Genomic DNA, 18,829 nt, shown 5'->3' with positions numbered 1-18,829 from the left:
AACAAAACAATATAAGTCTTTACTGTCACTTTTGATTAATTTAATGTGTCCTTGCTGAATAAAATGAATTTCTTTCAAAAAAACTTTTTTATTGTTTTTAGTATTAAACCTTTCAATTACTACAAACTATAAGTATATATCAAAAATGTATTTCTTAGATCATAACTTGATTGTTCATATTTTTTCCTTATTTTTACATGATTGTTGGGGTCCAGAACTCTTTGGAACATTCTCAAACCACTAGTCATATTCAAATAAAATAAAAACCTGTATCAAATTAGAAAATTGCCAAATAAAAGCATTTTCACTTGAGGTCTCAGACTTTTGTACCTGACAGTATTTTTGCTACTGCAACACAACAGTTTCCCTTCTCACAATGATCAGCAAGGTTTGTTCTACTTTTGGTTTTTAAGAGGTTAAGCTACGCACATGCAACAAACATTCGGTTTAAATGAAAAGGCCTTTTTTTAATTACCCTCACAAATTCAACGCAACCAGAACTTGCAGTGACACATAAAGCTCGACCAGCTTAGCTTTCACAAACAGGAAGAGATTTTACCACAATGCAAATCCTTCAGAAAAGCCCTTAACATCTTGAATTATAGCTCAAAGCCCAAGCACATGATTCATTCCACATCAAACTATCCGTTGCTGTTCGGCCAGTCCCTCAAGTAACCCAATGCTCTGACCCCGATTCGCTGGAGAGGTATGAACAATTACATAAACGCCTTTCATTCAGAGTTCACTGCCCACTAAGTGACCAGGGAGAACAATGGAGCCAGCACAAATGACCCGTCACTGCGTATCCTTGGGGTGTCCACACATTCATACACACAAGTCCTGTCACAACAAATGCCTGACAGACAATGGGACGAGCCATTAGTGCATTCCACCCCCGACTGCCGGCCCGCTTAACATTCCCTGTGAAGGCCCTAGAGGCCTGAGCACCTGTGGGAAAATCTGCTTAGAGCAGCCGCTTTTCTTGGCTGAGTTGTTGCATCTGAAACCTGTTTGGGAAGCACCCCGCAGAGCATCTGCTTGGATGCAAGTCGGCCTTGTAAATAACCCCGCAGCTTGGCTAATGCTCTTCTGCGGATGCGAAATGAGCTGCAGCATGCCACCCACACCTGAGGAAAACAATGAGACGCTACTCACATGTCTGTAGCCCAGGGAAATGTCCCCAGACACGTCTCCCGTCACCGCTGCACATCCGGCCGGACAGTACTTCCTACACAGGGTGAGAACAAAGACAAATATCTGCTTACAGCATGTCAGTTAATTATAGCTGACGGCTATAGATAAAGCAAAAGGATAGTGTGTTGATAATAGCTGAGTGAGGAACTAAAATTATAAGCACTAATGCAATGAGATACAGTCTGGAAAACTGTGACTACTGCCCAGGGTTCATTTTGGATTTTGTAATGTCTTGTGGCTTGGATATATTTCAAAGGAATAGTTTCAGATATGTCTGGACAATATAAACGAAATATTCACTATACACTCACCGGCCACTTTATTAGGTACACCTGTCCAACTGCTCGTTAACACTTAATTTCTAAGCAGCCAATCACATGGCGGCAACTCAGTGCATTTAGGCATGTAGACATGGTCAAGACAATCTCCTGCAGTTCAAACCGAGCATCAGTATGGGGAAGAAAGGTGATTTGAGTGACTTTGAACGTGGCATGATTGTTGGTGCCAGAAGGGCTGGTCTGAGTATTTCAGAAACTGCTAATCTACTGGGATTTTCACGCACAACCATCTCTAGGGTTTACAGAGAATGGTCCGAAAAAGAAAAAACATCCAGTGAGCGGCAGTTCTGTGGGCGGAAATGCCTTGTTGATGCCAGAGGTCAGAGGAGAATGGCCAGACTGGTTCGAGCTGATAGAAGGGCAACAGTGACTGAAATAACCACTCGTTACAACCGAGGTATGCAGCAAAGCATTTGTGAAGCCACAACACGCACAACCTTGAGGCGGATGGGCTACAACAGCAGAAGACTCCACCGGGTACCACTCATCTCCACTACAAATAGGAAAAAGAGGCTACAATTTGCAAGAGCTCACCAAAATTGAACAGTTGAAGACTGGAAAAATGTTGCCTGGTCTGATGAGTCTCGATTTCTGTTGAGACATTCAGATGTTAGAGTCAGAATTTGGCGTAAACAGAATGAGAACATGGAACCATCATGCCTTGTTACCACTGTGCAGGCTGGTGGTGGTGGTGTAATGGTGTGGGGGATGTTTTCCTGGCACACTTTAGGCCCCTTAGTGCCAATTGGGCATCGTTTAAATGCCACGGCCTACCTGAGCATTGTTTCTGACCATGTCCATCCCTTTATGGCCACCATGTACCCATCCTCTGATGGCTACTTCCACCATGTCACAAAGCTCTAATCATTTCAAATTGGTTTCTTGAACATGACAATGAGTTCACTGTACTAAAATGGCCTCCATAGTCACCAGATCTCAACCCAATAGAGCATCTTTGGGATGTGGTGGAACGGGAGATTCGCATCATGGATGTGCAGCCGACAAATCTGCGGCAACTGTGTGATGCCATCATGTCAATATGGACCAAACTCCCTGAGGAATGCTTCCAGCACCTTGTTGAATCTATGCCACGAAGAATTGAGGCAGTTCTGAAGGCAAAAGGGGGTCCAACCCGTTACTAGCATGGGGTACCTAATAAAGTGGCCGGTGAGTGTATATTCACAATGCTTTTCAGACTATTTAAATGCCATTTTCATTTTTATTTACCAAAAGAGTGTGTCATTTTATTTATTTCACATTCCTTCTTCACCTTACGAGTCATTCGATACATTTCTGTGAATCAGTTGAAATTTATGCCTGGATTCTTTTTTACGACATTGTATTTGTACATTAATAAAAATAATAATTTTATATACTAATATATATATATATATTATATACACTCACCGGCCACTTTATTAGGTACCCCATGCTAGTAACGGGTTGGACCCCCTTTTGCCTTCAGAACTGCCTCAATTCTTCGTGGCATAGATTCAACAAGGTGCTGGAAGCATTCCTCAGGGAGTTTGGTCCATATTGACATGATGGCATCACACAGTTGCCGCAGATTTGTCGGCTGCACATCCATGATGCGAATCTCCCGTTCCACCACATCCCAAAGATGCTCTATTGGGTTGAGATCTGGTGACTGTGGAGGCCATTTTAGTACAGTGAACTCATTGTCATGTTCAAGAAACCAATTTGAAATGATTAGAGCTTTGTGACATGGTGGAAGTAGCCATCAGAGGATGGGTACATGGTGGCCATAAAGGGATGGACATGGTCAGAAACAATGCTCAGGTAGGCCGTGGCATTTAAACGATGCCCAATTGGCACTAAGGGGCCTAAAGTGTGCCAGGAAAACATCCCCCACACCATTACACCACCACCACCAGCCTGCACAGTGGTAACAAGGCATGATGGTTCCATGTTCTCATTCTGTTTACGCCAAATTCTGACTCTAACATCTGAATGTCTCAACAGAAATCGAGACTCATCAGACCAGGCAACATTTTTCCAGTCTTCAACTGTTCAATTTTGGTGAGCTCTTGCAAATTGTAGCCTCTTTTTCCTATTTGTAGTGGAGATGAGTGGTACCCGGTGGAGTCTTCTGCTGTTGTAGCCCATCCGCCTCAAGGTTGTGCGTGTTGTGGCTTCACAAATGCTTTGCTGCATACCTCGGTTGTAACGAGTGGTTATTTCAGTCACTGTTGCCCTTCTATCAGCTCGAACCAGTCTGGCCATTCTCCTCTGACCTCTGGCATCAACAAGGCATTTCCGCCCACAGAACTGCCGCTCACTGGATGTTTTTTCTTTTTCGGACCATTCTCTGTAAACCCTAGAGATGGTTGTGCGTGAAAATCCCAGTAGATTAGCAGTTTCTGAAATACTCAGCACAGCCCTTCTGGCACCAACAATCATGCCACGTTCAAAGTCACTCAAATCACCTTTCTTCCCCATACTGATGCTCGGTTTGAACTGCAGGAGATTGTCTTGACCATGTCTACATGCCTAAATGCACTGAGTTGCCGCCATGTGATTGGCTGCTTAGAAATTAAGTGTTAACGAGCAGTTGGACAGGTGTACCTAATAAAGTGGCCGGTGAGTGTATGTATGTGTTTATATATGTATGTGTATATATGTATGTGTATATACACTCACCTAAAGGATTATTAGGAACACCTGTTCTATTTCTCATTAATGCAATTATCTAATCAACCAATCACATGGCAGTTGCTTCAATGCATTTAGGGGTGTGGTCCTGGTCAAGACAATCTCCTGAACTCCAAACTGAATGTCAGAATGGGAAAGAAAGGTGATTTAAGCTATTTTGAGCGTGGCATGGTTGTTGGTGCCAGACGGGCCGGTCTGAGTATTTCACAATCTTCTCAGTTACTGGGATTTTCACACACAACCATTTCTAGGGTTTACAAAGAATGGTGTGAAAAGGGAAAAACATCCAGTATGCGGCAGTCCTGTGGGCTAAAATGCCTTGTTGATGCTAGAGGTCAGAGGAGAATAGGCCGACTGATTCAAGCTGATAGAAGAGCAACTTTGACTGAAATAAGCACTCGTTACAACCGAGGTATGCAGCAAAGCATTTGTGAAGCCACAACACGCACAACCTTGAGGCGGATGGGCTACAACAGCAGAAGACCCCACCGGGTACCACTCATCTCCACTACAAACATGGATCCATCATGCCTTCTTACCACTGTGCAGGCTGGTGGTGGTGATGGTGTAATGGTGTGGGGGATGTTTTCTTGGCACACTTTAGGCCCCTTAGTGCCAATTGGGCATCGTTTAAATGCCACGGCCTACCTGAGCATTGTTTCTGACCATGTCCATCCCTTTATGGCCACCATGTACCCATCCTCTGATGGCTACTTCCAGCAGGATAATGCACCATGTCACAAAGCTCGAATCATTTCAAATTGGTTTCTTGAACATGCCAATGAGTTCACTGTACTAAAATAGCCCCCACAGTCACCAGATCTCAACCCAATAGAGCATCTTTGGGATGTGGTGGAACGGGAGCTTCGTGCCCTGGATGTGCATCCCACAAATCTCCATCAACTGCAAGATGCTATCCTATCAATATGGGCCAACATTTCTAAAGAATGCTTTCAGCACCTTGTTGAATCAATGCCACGTAGAATTAAGGCAGTTCTGAAGGCGAAAGTGGGTCAAACACAGTATTAGTATGGTGTTCCTAAGAATCTTTTAGGTGATTGTATATGTATATATATATATATATATATATACACAAATAGAGCTATATCGGGCAACTTGTGTAAGTTTAACTTTTTAAGGCGTCTATATCCCAACACACACTCACTCTCACCTGTACTGTGATGCTGGGAAATGACTGCCTCTGTCCAAGCATGTCAGCAGCTCTGAGGAGGAAAGCAGAGGAGGACACACAATGAGGGTAAAAATGGAGCAGATGATAAGTCTCCACAAAGGAAACAGGCCCTCCGACTCAACAAAAACAAGAACAACAGGACATAAGCATCACAACAGGATGACAGACCTACTTCCTGCACCATGTCTGGGATGGAAACATATACATACTTAGATATAAACCTCACTCATGCTCACATGACAAAGTCACAGACTATTACCCCAGACTGTCAAGCTCTAAAAATGAACACATTTTATATACCAAGGCTGAATTTATATTTATATGTGTGCATGTGTCTGTGTTAAATTTAGGCCTCACCAAGTGCCAAATTACAGGTCCTTCTCAATAAATTAGCATATTGGGATAAAGTTCATTATTTTCCATAATGTAATGATAAAAATTAAACTTTCATATATTTTAGATTCATTGCACACCAACTGAAATATTTCAGGTCTTTTATTGTTTTAATACTGATGATTTTGGCATACAGCTCATGAAGACCCAAAATTCCTGTCTCAAAAAATTAGCATATCATGAAAAGGGTCTCTAAACGAGCTATTAACCTAAGCATCTGAATCAACTAATTAACTCTAAACACCTGCAAAAGATTCCTGAGGCTTTTAAAAACTCCCAGCCTGTTTCATTACTCAAAACCGCAATCATGGGTCAGGCTACCGACCTGACTGCTGTCCAGAAGGCCATCATTGACACCCTCAAGCAAGAGGGTAAGACAGAAAGAAATTTCTGAACAAATAGGCTGTTCCCAGAGTGCTGTATCAAGGCACCTCAGTGGGAAGTCTGTGGGAAGGAAAAAGTGTGGCAAAAAACGCTGCACAACGAGAAGAGGTGACCGGACCCTGAGGAAGATTGTGGAGAAGGACCGATTCCAGACCTTGAGGGACCTGCGGAAGCAGTGGACTGAGTCTGGAGTAGAAACATCCAGAGCCACCGTGCACAGGCGTGTGCAGGAAATGGGCTACAGGTGCCGCATTCCCCAGGTCAAGCCACTTTTGAACCAGAAACAGCGGCAGAAGTGCCTGACCTGGGCTACAGAGAAGCAGCACTGGACTAGGCCTGTCACGATAACAAATTTTGCTGGACGATAAATTGTCCAAGAAATTATTGCGATAAACGATAATATTGTCGTTCCGAGACCATTTACATCTAAAATAATGATAATGGCATAATAATGCAGGTACACCTTTTCAAAGATCAATAAACTTTTATTTCTAAAGACTATTTAACACTGAAAATGGAAAACATTTTAAATATCCACAATAAATGAACAAAACAACCAAAAACAATCTCTCTGCTAACAAAAAATGCACTTGAATAAATACCAAAAACAATAAATAAAATGGATGTAAACAAAACCTGACCCTACCCTAAATGATTATCAATGAAGCTGACTGCACAATGAATCTTTCATAATATCCACACTTTGTTTGTTATAATTCGAGGATTTGCCAGCATACAGAATTCAGCACTGAACAAAAAGTCAGTTTTGAGCGGTGAGGGGAGTCTATCTTAAATGCTTCTGATTGGCCATTGCGTTCAAGAAGTCAACACATATGTCTGTGATTGGCTACATCGCTCATCGCTGCAAACATGTTATGAATATAAACTCTGGCCTGTAAATCGTTTTGTTTTAGTTGTTCTTGTTGCTTTTCTGCAACAAATGAATAAAAATCTATTCTTTTTTATATGTTTTATTCATAGATATTTCTAGTTTGCGGGAGTCCCGCGAATCGTTTTATTCTCCCGAAGCCCGCACACACAGAGTGAGTGCATTACCGCCCGGGCCCGGCCATCAAATCTAGTCCCGCGTCGCACTCTATTGCGTTGGAGTGCACGTCTCTAGATCAAGGGCCCGGCCCGAGGATAGTGTCGGGCCGGGTCGGGTCAAGTTCGGGCAGAGAATCTAAGCTCTAGTTCATGCTAAGGAACCGAGAGTTGTCATCTAGTCTCTATGGTAGAGAGAGAGAGAGAGAGAGAGAGAGAGAGAGAGAGAGAGAGAGAGAGAGAGAGAGAGAGAGAGAGAGAGAGAGAGAGAGAGAGAGAGAGAGAGAGAGAGAGAGAGAGAGAGAGAGAGAGAGAGAGAGAGAGAGAGAGAGAGAGAGAGAGAGAGAGAGAGAGAGAGAGAGAGAGAAAGAGAGAGAGAGAGAGAGAGAAGAGAGAGAGAGAGAGAGAGAGAGAGAGAGAGAGAGAGAGAGAGAGAGAGAGAGAGAGAGAGAGAGAGAGAGAGAGAGAGAGAGAGAGAGAGAGAGAGAGAGAGAGAGAGAGAGACACGAGGAAAACAAACAAGCATGCAAATGGAAATTCCAAAATGCCTGAAGTCCAGTGTCAAGTACCCACAGTCAGTGATGGTCTGGGGTGCCATGTCAGCTGCTGGTGTTGGTGGACAGTGTTTTATCAAGGGCAGGGTCAATGCAGCTAGCTATCAGGAGATTTTGGAGCACTTTATGCTTCCATCTGCTGAAAAGCTTTATGGAGATGCAGATTTCATTTTTCAGCACGACCTGGCACCTGCTCACAGTGCCAAAACCACTGGTAAATGGTTTACTAACCATGGTTTTACTGTGCTCAATTGGCCTGCCAGCTCTCCTGACCTGAACCCCATAGAGAATCTGTGGACATTGTGAAGAGAAAGTTGAGAGACGCAAGACCCAACACTCTGGATGAGCTTAAGGCCGCTATCGAAGCATCCTGGGCCTCCATAACACCTCAGCAGTGCCACAGGCTGATTGCCTCCATGCCACACCGCATTGAAGCAGTCATTTCTGCAAAAAGGATTCCCGACCAAGTATTGAGTGCATAACTGAACATAATTATTTGAAGGTTGACTTTTTTTATTGTATTAAAAACACTTATTTTATTGATCGGATGAAATATGCTAATTTTTTTAGACAGGAATTTTGGGTTTTCATGAGCTGTATGCCAAAATCATCAGTATTAAAACAATAAAAGACCTGAAATATTTCAGTTGGTGTGCATTGAATCTAAAATATATGAAAGTTAAATTTTTATCATTACATTATGGAAAATAATGACCTTTATCACAATATGCTAATTTTTTGAGAAGGACCTGTAGAGTACAAATTGGTGTTGGCGTGTAGGGGTGGGAGAAAAAACAATTCTGAGCTTAGTTTTTAACCAGATGCGCAATGATGTTGAGTGTTCTTTACAAACACCCGTATTCTGCTTGCTTCCAATTCCTTATACACACACACCACCACTCGAACCTTCCATAAAATAATCTTTCATAAAGTTCGGAAAGGTTGAAGCGAATTACAAGGACATTTGCGGGCTTCATTGCAGGATATGCACTGTGACAGAACTTTCATTTTTGGACCAACTTTTAATATTGCTTTTTTAATATTGTTCAAACTTGTCTTTTAAAGAAACATCCGTAAAGGATCTGTAAGCATCCAGAGGAGGGAAGGGGGCAAGCCACGGCATGGGTCCACTGCACTGTGGTTAACATGGGGGTCGGCCAAGAGACAAGAAAAATATTGGATTCCTGAGAGCTGAAGCTAAACATGTACAAAGTTGTGTTAGGAAGGCACACGTTTCCTTTTAAATTAAAGATACCTTTGTGGTTTTCTGTGGAGTATGACAGCAGGAATCCTCTTCCAGAGATGTGCTGGCTGCTACGAAAGCGGACAGTCAGTTCGCTGGAGTCTGTGTGAATCTGCGTAGGCTTGGGCATCGGACCCCCGCAGTACTCCCAGTACACTAGGTGAAATGGAAGGAAATGTATTTATTAATTAATGAAAGATTAGGAATTAGAATCATACTGAGGTATTAGCAGTGAGGTACAAATCAGACCAAACTTAACACCAGTCAACTTGTAAAAAATATTGTAAGAAGAGTAAAAAAACAGCCAGTTGGCCGACAACTTAAAAAAATTCATATAAATAAATAAATGAATACATACTTTGATTCTTGCACAAATTTAACCGTCAAATATCAATAAAAAAAATTTAAATAAAAAAATTGTTTTAAAGCAAACTTTATCAAAAAGGTGAAAATAAATAATCAGGCACGGTTCTGAAGCTAACTCTGAATGTCTTCTCAATCAACAGTCTCTAGTCTCCATAAAAGAAAGGTGTAGAAGTCTATATAAAACCAAGAAATGGTGTTTTTTTTTAGAAAATGTACGACATGTCTGCTGACTGAAGGATGACACGTCCTACACAGATGAGTTTCTGATAAGCTCTGATGGAAATCAAAACACTTTAATCTATAAAACATTATGACCGAACGCACCAAAGGGTCAACACACTAAGAAGTGTGAATGACGCAAGTGTCAAACTCTGCACCAACACAAAGCTTTAGTCATCCCATGTCTCTCAACCACCATTTAAGAATCGCTCTGAGAAGAATTCCAGTCGTTCCACTGCAGGACGCTTTGATCAGTGAATGTGGCTGAGGCTCGACTCTGACACCATAACAGCGTTTGTGGTTAAAAGGGTTGACATGGGAGGAACCAGCCATAGTGTGGGGAGATTCATGTACTCCAGGCTCTTCTTCTGATGCTGTTAATTGTCTACACAGTTAATTAACCCAATGGTTCTGGCTTCAATAAAAACACCCACTGCTCTGGTTTATCAGAACAACATTTCAATGTAGATAGGAAAATAATGTCACCAAAGTTAATAATCTATGGGTGCACAAAAGGAAAGGCAATAAACCTTTTCTGGGCAGGATGACCAAAAGAGACCTCAGGTCCAGGGCTGAAAGATGATAGGCTAATAAAAGAGAACAGCCCATTCACTTCGAGTGAAGGGCTACATTATCCTTTTCCCTCTCCATCCATAATTGACAAAACAGTAGGTGGGTAATTTCATTCACAGTGTTACAGATGTAACCTGGGGTTATATATTGATTTTGGAGAGAACAGTTAGAGCATCACTGATGAACCCACCTACTGAGGAATTTCTCACTTCTACCAAGGTCTCCCAATGACTAGAAGGAAGCATAATGTAAATAACTTTTTTTTAAAGCATTTTTAACCTTTAAAGGAATTCAGAATGTTGGAATGGATCAAACAAAAACAAACAAACAAACAAACAAAAAAAGACTGGCAAATACAGGAAATAGAATTAATTAAAAAACTGCCAATCATTAAAAAAAAATTGCACAATTTAACCCCTGGGTATAACCAAAGGTCATATTTTAGCAACCGTTTAGACATTTACCTAAATCAGGAAAATATTTCATAAATTACTGATATGAATTGTCTTGCTACCTTAAAGGTGGGGTATGTGATTCTCTTTTTTGTACATTTTTTCAAAATAACTTGAAATCCTATTCCTAACCCACTTACAGCCACTGAAATGAAAATTAAGCAATTTAATCATCTGTGGAACGGGCAGGACTCGAAAAACTGCAGCCAATCATTTCCAAGACTACCAGAATCATTGGACAGTAAGTCCATCAATCAAACGGTTGTACCACACCCCCCTCCCCCCAGCGAGCGTGACCCCCGTCGCATAAGTACAGAATCTGGGCACATTTCCTGTTCAAAAAGAAATGCATCAGACTGCTTCTGCAATTACACTTACGGCAATAAATTGCAAAAACAGCAAGCTCATTCGAAAAGAAAGATATTAAATGGGAGATAACAAGTGACAATATCCGTAAGGAAACAGGCAGAAGTACCAACATTTCACCATAATCTCTAAAACATCCTCTGACACACTGGCCTCTGTGGTTTCCTCTTGCTTTACAGTAAATTTATCAATGTGTGACTGGTGCCGACTCATGGTAATGCTCTGATTTAAAGTGCTTTACTCATGTTTACTCACAGTAATGTGATCTAGATGAGTTTAAACTGACTCAAGAGCATATGATCAACGATATCACAATATGATTGCGCCAAGACGTAACATCTAGGCTTAAATTAGATTTCTAAATGTTTCCTACAGGATTTCTGCCCAACACAGCAATATTGTCTCAACCAACAGGATCAGATTGGGGTAGGACTAGATCTGTTTATCCAACCAATAGAGGGTCTGGAAACCTGTTTGAAAATAATCATTATGTTTGGTGCCAAACTTCACCTTTAAATTCAAATACAGCAGTCAAAAAGCAATATACAAACAAAACTTAGACAACAGAAACAACTTAATCCATCCTACTTTCCATTAATCAAACAAGGAAACCCTGATGCACTAAGACAAAAGATAAAGACAAGAACCCATCAGTTGCCACTGAGAATATCTGGTTCATATACTGTTTGACCCAGACACATGATCTAGTGACCACTGGGGAAATCACAAGATAATGGCTGAGAAAACATTATGTAAGCAGCATGTTCATCACATAAATGATTGAAACAGCTTACCATTTTCCGCCCCATATGATCCTTTTAGAACCTTTAAATAGTCTGACTCGCAGTCCTTCTTCTCCATGTTCAGGTCTCCAAACTTGAGGATGATCGTGTGGCCGATGGGTACACGGATCCGCCATTCACACCAGGAGTTGTTGGGGTAAGTTCCTGGGTAGTTCTTAGAGGACAGGACACCACTCTCTTGGCCCAGGACATAATGACCACAGCCATCATCTGTAAAAAGTAATATGAGAATTTGTTGTAATGAAGCATGGTGAATTCAGACCCAGGAAGAACAAGACTAACATTTGAATGTTTAGTACTTTTAAGTCTCCTATGTTCATTATTTTTGCAATTCAGTTTGGTACCAATAATCACAAGTTTTTAAAGCTTATTCCCAAATTTTAAAAGACAATATTATATTGGCACAAGCCTCAAACCCGTTCTCTCTTGAAGATCAAACAGCAATCCAACCAGTTATGTAATGGCAAGTAAGACTCCAAGTGCACATAAGTGTCTGATTCTGTTGCAACAAAAGATTGCATGAACTCAACAGGACAATGCATGTCAACCTAACATAAACCAAATAATATTATATCAGCAAGCAGAAAGTTTAATTAACTCATTGTTTCAACATGCACATACCCCTTAGACAAGTCAAAGCACCAGAAGAAACATCTACTACTATAAGTTTTGTAATTAGAAGAAAAAGACGATAAGCACATTTAGAGAGGAAATACGATTTCTAAATACGAGTAATGGAAGATTGTTTCTGCCACGTAATCAAAAAAGCCAAAAGTAATTTCGAATTTTTCATTTCACAATTCAGTTTTTTCCCTCACATTATATCTCACAATTCTGACTTTTTCTTGCAATTCTTAGTTTATATCTCACAATTCAGACTTTTTACCTCAGAATTCTCAGTTTACATCTAGTAATTCAGATTGAGTTTATATTATAAAAAAATGAATTGTGAGATATAAACTAAGAATTGCAAGAAAAGGTCAGAATTGTGAGATCAAATGCCGCAATAGCTTTTATTTCATCCTTGAACACTTAAAGGCACAATATGTAGGTTTTTTTCACCACAAGAGGGCGCAGATTCCAACAATAACAAAGGCGTAGGTTGATGACGCAGTGATGAGCTGAATGATGGGACTTGCTGTCAAGCTGATGGATCTAATAATGTTTGTGGATGAGTGCAAACATTCATGTTTTTTAACATTACAGTGGTATGAAGCAGGTCGCGATTGCTAAAGAGACAGATATCACACGCGAGTCCCGCGGATATAAAGGAACAAGGACATTTAATTCTACCAAACTACTCGCAAGTGCTGGATTACTCACACAGGTCAGTTTATTAGACGAATTAAACTACGCAGCGCTGCTTCACTTGGTCTAACGTTACACTATCACACTAAATGGCATTTAAATGTGTGTTGAAAGTTATAATGTTACACTACGTGTTAGTTCGTTTGCTATACGAAGCTAGCAGTAACTTTAAGCTAGATCAACATTAGAATAACATACTGACCATATTCTAATCATGTTGAGCTAACGTTATATAACATTGATTTGTTTTATGTACATTTGCTCACCTGTCTAATAATAAAGCTGTCAAGTCGTGACTCGTGAAGCTCTGTCAAGTCCAAGTTAGTCGCGGACGTGGAGCTCTCGGCACCTCAAAAACGCCACGCTGATATTGATCCTCATTTTAGTTCTCCTTGTTTGTCCCAAAGTCTGCTTGCCATGGTCTATGTTTGAAAGAAACAAGAACTGCGTGCCGCTAAACGTTACGCACTACGCAGTTTTCCACGTCTGTCGCCATGGTTACGTCATGGCTTTGGCAGTATGAACGAAAACCGAGGATAGCGCGGATATTGCGTCATTGACAGGCGACATTTTTTTCCGGGACGACCACTTATTTAAAATTGGAATTTCTCTGAAATAAAAAATCTTTGGAGACTTTTGGGATATCGTAAGTACACAACTGCAGGAAATATATCACACTGTGCAAGTGATTTTTGGATATTTTATTACAAAATTCTTACATATTATTGTACCTTTAAAGAAATAGTTAACTCAAAAATAAAGATTTGGTCATTAAGTTACTCCCATTTAGTTCCAAATCCAAACCCGTGACTTTATTTCTTCCATGGAAAACAAAATGAGAATTGTACTTTATGCTCTTTTCCATGCACTTAGTCCTCATGGAGACTAAAGTTTTCAAACTTAAAAACAACATTTTCTCAGAATTCACAGTTTACATCTTGCATTTCTGACTGAGTTTATATTTTTTAAAAAGTCTGAATTGTGAGATATAAACTAAGAATTGTGAGAAAAAGTCTGAATTGTGAGATAAAAAGTCACAACACCTTTTTTATTTTTTATTCCATGGCGAAGACATGCGTGACGCGTCCATAGATCAGTGACAAAGGTGGTGTTAGAAAATGTCAGCTGCCGGACACAAGTCTTGTGGATGATCCCAGGGTGAAGAGCTCCCACGCTGGGGGGTTAGCGCATGTATATGCGCATTTGTGCATGTATTGTCAAGACTACTGTTCGCTGATATGTTATGGCTCCGTTATGTCACTGTCTCCCATGGTAAAGGCACTCACACCTGTGATGGCACCACCAACTCCTCCTTTCCTTCCAGACAGCTGAGTCTCCAGCAGCCACTCAGGAACTTGGCGCTGATGTATGCATATAACAAACTCAGAGACCCCAGAGTTTTGTGACATTGAAGGCATTCTTAAATGACACAAGGAATGAAACAGGACTAATGCTATAAATAGCACCAGTGTTTTTCTAAGGGAACATTCGCCCACACTAACCCAAAAATGCTTTCTTTGACCTCAGCTGGTACTACGTCAGTGCTAAATACTCGCGGACACACAGTGGCCTTTGTGGTGGCGTCTGAACTCCATCCAGATGTAGGGCTTTTTTTAATTTGATGGACGGAAACCTCAGGACAGGTGTAGAGGAATGACATCACATGTTAATCATGGCCATTCAAACAAACTAAGCTACAACGACTACACATTAAAATAATATTTTGGGTTTATTAAGAATTTCAGTAAATGTCAAAAATAATATTTATTCAAAATGACCAAAAGCAGTTGTAGCTCACTTTTGCATTCGTTCCAATGGGGAAAAACATGGTGGAGCTTCTGAAACCAGCTCTTTCAGCATGTTGAGGAACACCTGGCAATCGTCTGCCCCAGGGTGGAGCACAAATATTCACATAAGAGAGAGTTCTGCATGTACAGACAATCCCACTGTCTCCTAACATGCACCAGCTATGGGTTCACACTAGTGGGATATTCAATTTAGTCTGCGATACACTTAAAAATAAAGGTTCTAAAAGGGGGTTTCGTGATGCCATAGAAGAACTATTTTAGGTTCCCCAAATTACATTTTAGTGAACAGTTCTTAAAATGACTACTAGTGTAAAGAACATTTTAATAATATGATGAAACTTTTTTCCACTCTAAAGAACCTTTTGTGCAATGGATAGATTCCATGGATGTTAAATGTTCTTCATGGTACCATTAATGCCAATTAAACAACCATTATTCTTTAAGGGGGGACAATCAAAAACACTGTGCTTAGCAATACTGCCAAAAAGTAATAACTCTTGGATAAACAATTATAATACAAAAAGAAGGACCACATCAAGGTGAGTGATACCATGCAGTATTGAACTGAAGTATTTCACCCTTGACTGAAACACTTAAATGAATAGTTCACTCAAAAATAAAGATTTGGTCATTATTTAGTCACTCCCATCTTCAATGGAAAACAAAATGAGAATTGAGTGGTTTAGTCAAAATTTTCTGAAGAGACATGATCGCTTTCACATCAGTTGCGGTAAATGGAAGCTCAAGGATGTTCGCTTGACGTGCGACAACCAATGAAGTTTGTTCTCGCGCGTCAAGCGAGTTTGGTTGAACTTCGTTTGTGTGTGCTGATCAATGTTTATATGAGAATAAAAGCCTAAATTCAACTGTTCATCATATAAAGCAATCGTGTCTCTTCAGAAAATTTGGACTGAACTCCTCAATTCATATGGATTAGTTTTACAATCTCTTTATGAACTTTTTGAAGCTTCAAAGTGGTAGTTGCATAGCTGTCTATGGAGGGACAGAAAGCTCTCAGATTTTAGTAAAAATATCTTCTTATTTTCATATCAAAATATTCATTTGTGTTCCGAAGATGAACGAAAGTCTTGGAAGTTACAATGCACAAGTCATAAGGATGTTTTTTTTTTAATGTTTTCACATTGCTGACAACCTCAATCCCTACTTTTAGCAATTGTATGCAAAAGTGCAACCATTAAGATTTCTCGATTTGTGTTCCACAGAAAAAAGTCATACAAGTTCTGGGAATAGACAATGGCTGAACTGTTACTTTAATAACCAAATGTTTCTCCACTCCAGTGTTATTGTCTCTGTAATGCGCTGGATACTGAATTAAAAATGAGTCATAAAGGAATATCCCAGCAGTAAAAAGACCTCTGTAGTCTATACAGTAGCCTACTAACATCCTAGATAAAAGATACATGTTTTTACACAATGCAGATCAGATGCTGCATTGACCACCCAGAGACACTTTGACTAACACACACAGTCCCGCTGTGAGAGAGATTCGAGGGAAAGTTGTCCTTATGGACAGGCACCGCCAGCATGTTGTGTCAGCGTTGCATGTACTATACAGTCAGACTCAGCACACCATTTGACATCAAAAATCTTATCCACCGTCCATATCTAAAGTTTATGGTAAATTAAGATCACCTTTAACTTTAAAAGAAACTACAGTTTCTATGAGAAACACATGCAACACGAAACTAATCATAAACACATAAATTGTAAGCATGTAAAGCATATGTTGTAAGCAAAAACACACATCCCGTTTTAGATTTGAATCCATTGGAATTTAATGTTTAGAACTCAGAATGAAACGTACCGCGCTCAAGAGTTAACAGGATCTGAAGCTCAGTTCGAAACATTATAACTCCCCAGGAGCAACTGTACGTTTACTTACGATGATATGCTACAACCATAAATGCATGTTGCACGCAAACAACTCAAAATCCTCCAGCAGTAACCTCTGACGCCTCAGCAAACAGACTCTTTTGTTTCCGATCATCTGCCGTGTTTTTGTTCACTTACCCGGTTTCTCTGCGAGCACGAGCGGGTGAATTGAATATAAGAGTATCAGTCCATGCAGTGCTGTGTGTCCAGACATCTCCACTCGAAACCGCTGTGAATGAGAGGAAAACGCGAGGGCGCATTGGAGAAGCTTCACGATAGCATGTTTACCGGGGGGGAACTCGTGTACGTGTGTGTCCTGTCCGTGCGGATCACCAAACGCCTTGAATGAACTCTTCTTCCGCGTTTCTCCCACAGGCGGCACCAAGCGGTTACTAGACCAGTCTGACTGGTCTGTCTTGTGTCCGCGGCTGTTAGTATGGGAGCCTACTAGCCTAGTATAGATACTCATGGAATGATACTCAGTATGGAATGGATACAAAGTGATACTGAATAGAAAGAGCATTTTTTTCAAATTCGGCCAATTTTATATCTCAAGACATGACTTGTATTAAACTTAGATTTCAATGTTTTTCTTTGTGCTATCCTGTCACATTAAAATTGCCTTTATTTTTTATGTTTATTTTTCATTTATTTATTTATTTATTTATTTATGTATTATCTGAAGCGACAACAAGCGATTAATCTTGAGAAATGCTAGCAATACAAAGTAATTTCTTTATTATTTTAAAATGTTTTCTAATAATATTAAATATTATTTTATAATAATAAAACAATTATATAGGCATTTATAAAAAATATAAGAATGACATTTATATTTAATATATAATAATAAAAGCATATAATAAATTGTATTAATTTTTTATAAAACTTATTTTTTTTAAAATGCAGACCTATCATTAAATATCTTTGATACTTTTTAAATGCTTTTCACATCCTATTGTTTGTCCCTTGTGCTAGACCCAGCGTTCTAATCGTGAAATATGACAATGATAAAATATTACATTTACAATACTGATCTAAACAAAGCGAGAAATATTACATTCAATATTTATTGTGTGAAAATTATCTCTATTTTCCCCTCAAGTTCTCACTCTATGTCGTCATTTCCGCCACAAACCACTAATAAAGTTTTTTAAAAAGTTAGTTAGTGTACTAAGGAGAGATGAGATTTCTTGTGGAGATATCATGTATCTTGTGGAGAAAACAAAGAAAAAGCAAGGTAAATATATTGTTTTTATACATCACCTCCCAAATCATGCTTTAATTTGGACAAATAATACACATTTTGTCAAATAAGTGTGAAAATATTGTTTAATTGGGTGTATTAAGGATACATAAATGATAGTTATGAATGCATTAGCAATATAAAATGGCCACACATTTTATTAAAAATCTTTAAAATGACATTTGCACCAAAGAATTAATGATATGGTTAAAGAAGAAAAAAACCCAGAGTGAACGTTCTCTTGTGATGAGTGTATTTCTAGACATTGTTAGAGGACAAAATAAACAAACGAGACACTGTTTAAGTAAAGTTTCTAAACATTAATCTGAACAAAACTATGTGTTTTATGTTGCTGTAATGTCAGGCAGTGGGTGGTGGATTTCCAGTAACATATGGCCATTCTAGACTCCACGGCATATGACACTTCATCTGTGCCAGAAGAGCACAGGCCTGGCTTTAACTTCCTGGGCCATAAAGTTTTATTACTGTCATTATTAAAAACCCTGCAGACAGTCACCGTGCAAAGATCAAGTTAATGATAATTATTTTTATTTTTTTTTAAATTAAATGTATTTGATTGGGACAGTGCATTTTAATGAACATAACATGGAGTATACATGCATGTAAAAATGCCGGATTTTAGCCAAAGGCTATTTCCATCCGTAGTCCCACGGGCCAGGATAATGAAGTAAAAAGGCTCATTTTTGCATGTGCATCTGATAGGCTTATAGTAATGTCACAAAAATAGATTGTTATAATATATATATATATACTTGTATA

General features: G+C 39.6%; 1 protein-coding gene across 1 annotated transcript in view; it reads right to left on the bottom strand.

Annotated features, from left to right (window-relative positions):
* Nucleotides 1–17,199, bottom strand: part of dcbld1 (discoidin, CUB and LCCL domain containing 1) — a 41,237-nt gene extending 24,038 nt beyond the window's left edge. The window contains exons 1-5 of the mRNA XM_056269329.1: nucleotides 16,942–17,199; nucleotides 11,786–12,004; nucleotides 9,028–9,171; nucleotides 5,377–5,428; nucleotides 1,156–1,228 (exon numbers count right to left, since the gene is read on the bottom strand). Of these exons, the coding sequence (XP_056125304.1) occupies nucleotides 1,156–1,228; nucleotides 5,377–5,428; nucleotides 9,028–9,171; nucleotides 11,786–12,004; nucleotides 16,942–17,017 (564 nt within the window). The 5' untranslated portion in view covers nucleotides 17,018–17,199. The remainder of the gene's footprint in view (nucleotides 1–1,155; nucleotides 1,229–5,376; nucleotides 5,429–9,027; nucleotides 9,172–11,785; nucleotides 12,005–16,941) is intronic.
* Between the last annotated feature and the right edge of the window lie 1,630 nt (nucleotides 17,200–18,829).

The sequence above is a fragment of the Rhinichthys klamathensis genome, unplaced genomic scaffold (genome assembly GCF_029890125.1).
Source record: "Rhinichthys klamathensis goyatoka isolate OS25496 unplaced genomic scaffold, OSU_Roscu_1.1 h1tg000281l_1, whole genome shotgun sequence".
Classification (NCBI taxonomy): Eukaryota; Metazoa; Chordata; class Actinopteri; order Cypriniformes; family Leuciscidae; genus Rhinichthys; species Rhinichthys klamathensis.
Note: the sequence above shows the minus strand (reverse complement) of the source record. Positions and strands in the feature narration are given on the sequence as shown.